Raw genomic sequence first — 874 nt, forward strand, 5'->3', positions numbered from 1 at the left:
TTTTAAAAAAAAAAAACGAAAAAGGAAATTTTTAATTTAAAAAAAAAAGTTTATCTTGAATAAAAAAAAAGAATGAAAACAAGGTTAGATATTAAATTAGGTATGAAAGAAAATTTCTATTGTATATTTTGTATGGAAAAAAAACAATCAAAACTAATCAACTAATTAAATCAATTTAATTATTTACCAATAAAAATATTGTTTAATTCTTCTCGATAAAATCGTAATTTAAAGATATTTTCATGATGAATTAAAATTAAATTAATTAATTAAATCAATTTAATTATTTACCATTAAAATATTGTCTAATTCTTCGCGATAAAATCGTAATTTAAAGATATTTTCATGATGAATTGATAAATCAAATGTGCAAGTATTAAATTGGCATCGAAAAAATAGCGAACGTTCAGTGGTATTCGTACGTTGAAAACATTTAACCAAAATATCACCACGTAATGGTAAATCATCCGTTTCAAATATATCATTTTCAGCTACAACCCTAAAATATTTTATTAAATTTTATCATTTATAATAGTAATTTTAATTAGTAAAATTTTAATATAACATGAATTTAATTAATTAAATTTGTTTAACATCTATGCTTTAATATTTGAATTTAATCAAATGATTGATAATTTTGTGAAATAATTGTAATTAAATGATAATTTCAATTTGAATGATACAAAAATAAAGTTATATCCTAAAATTGTCTAATATTACATTTATCATTTTTATCATGTACTATCATTATCAATTCATAAAATCTCATCCCGGAATATCTCAGGTGAAATTTTGGGAGAAGAAAGAAAAACGAAAAAGTAAACATACTTAAGTGATGTTGTATGTACTGGTTGCTATCATATTATCATTATCA

At 20.1% G+C, this 874-nt stretch overlaps 1 protein-coding gene across 1 annotated transcript; it reads right to left on the reverse strand.

Moving 5' to 3' along the window:
• Window positions 1-291: 291 nt before the first annotated feature.
• On the reverse strand, window positions 292-499 carry LOAG_19106 (hypothetical protein; the record flags this gene model as incomplete). The annotated part of the gene is made up of 1 exon (XM_020451760.1): window positions 292-499. A coding segment is annotated over one exon (208 nt), but the record flags the coding sequence as incomplete, so codon positions are not given.
• Between the last annotated feature and the right edge of the window lie 375 nt (window positions 500-874).

Source organism: Loa loa, assembly GCF_000183805.2.
Source record: "Loa loa unplaced genomic scaffold supercont3.1628, whole genome shotgun sequence".
NCBI classification, from domain to species: domain Eukaryota; kingdom Metazoa; phylum Nematoda; class Chromadorea; order Rhabditida; family Onchocercidae; genus Loa; species Loa loa.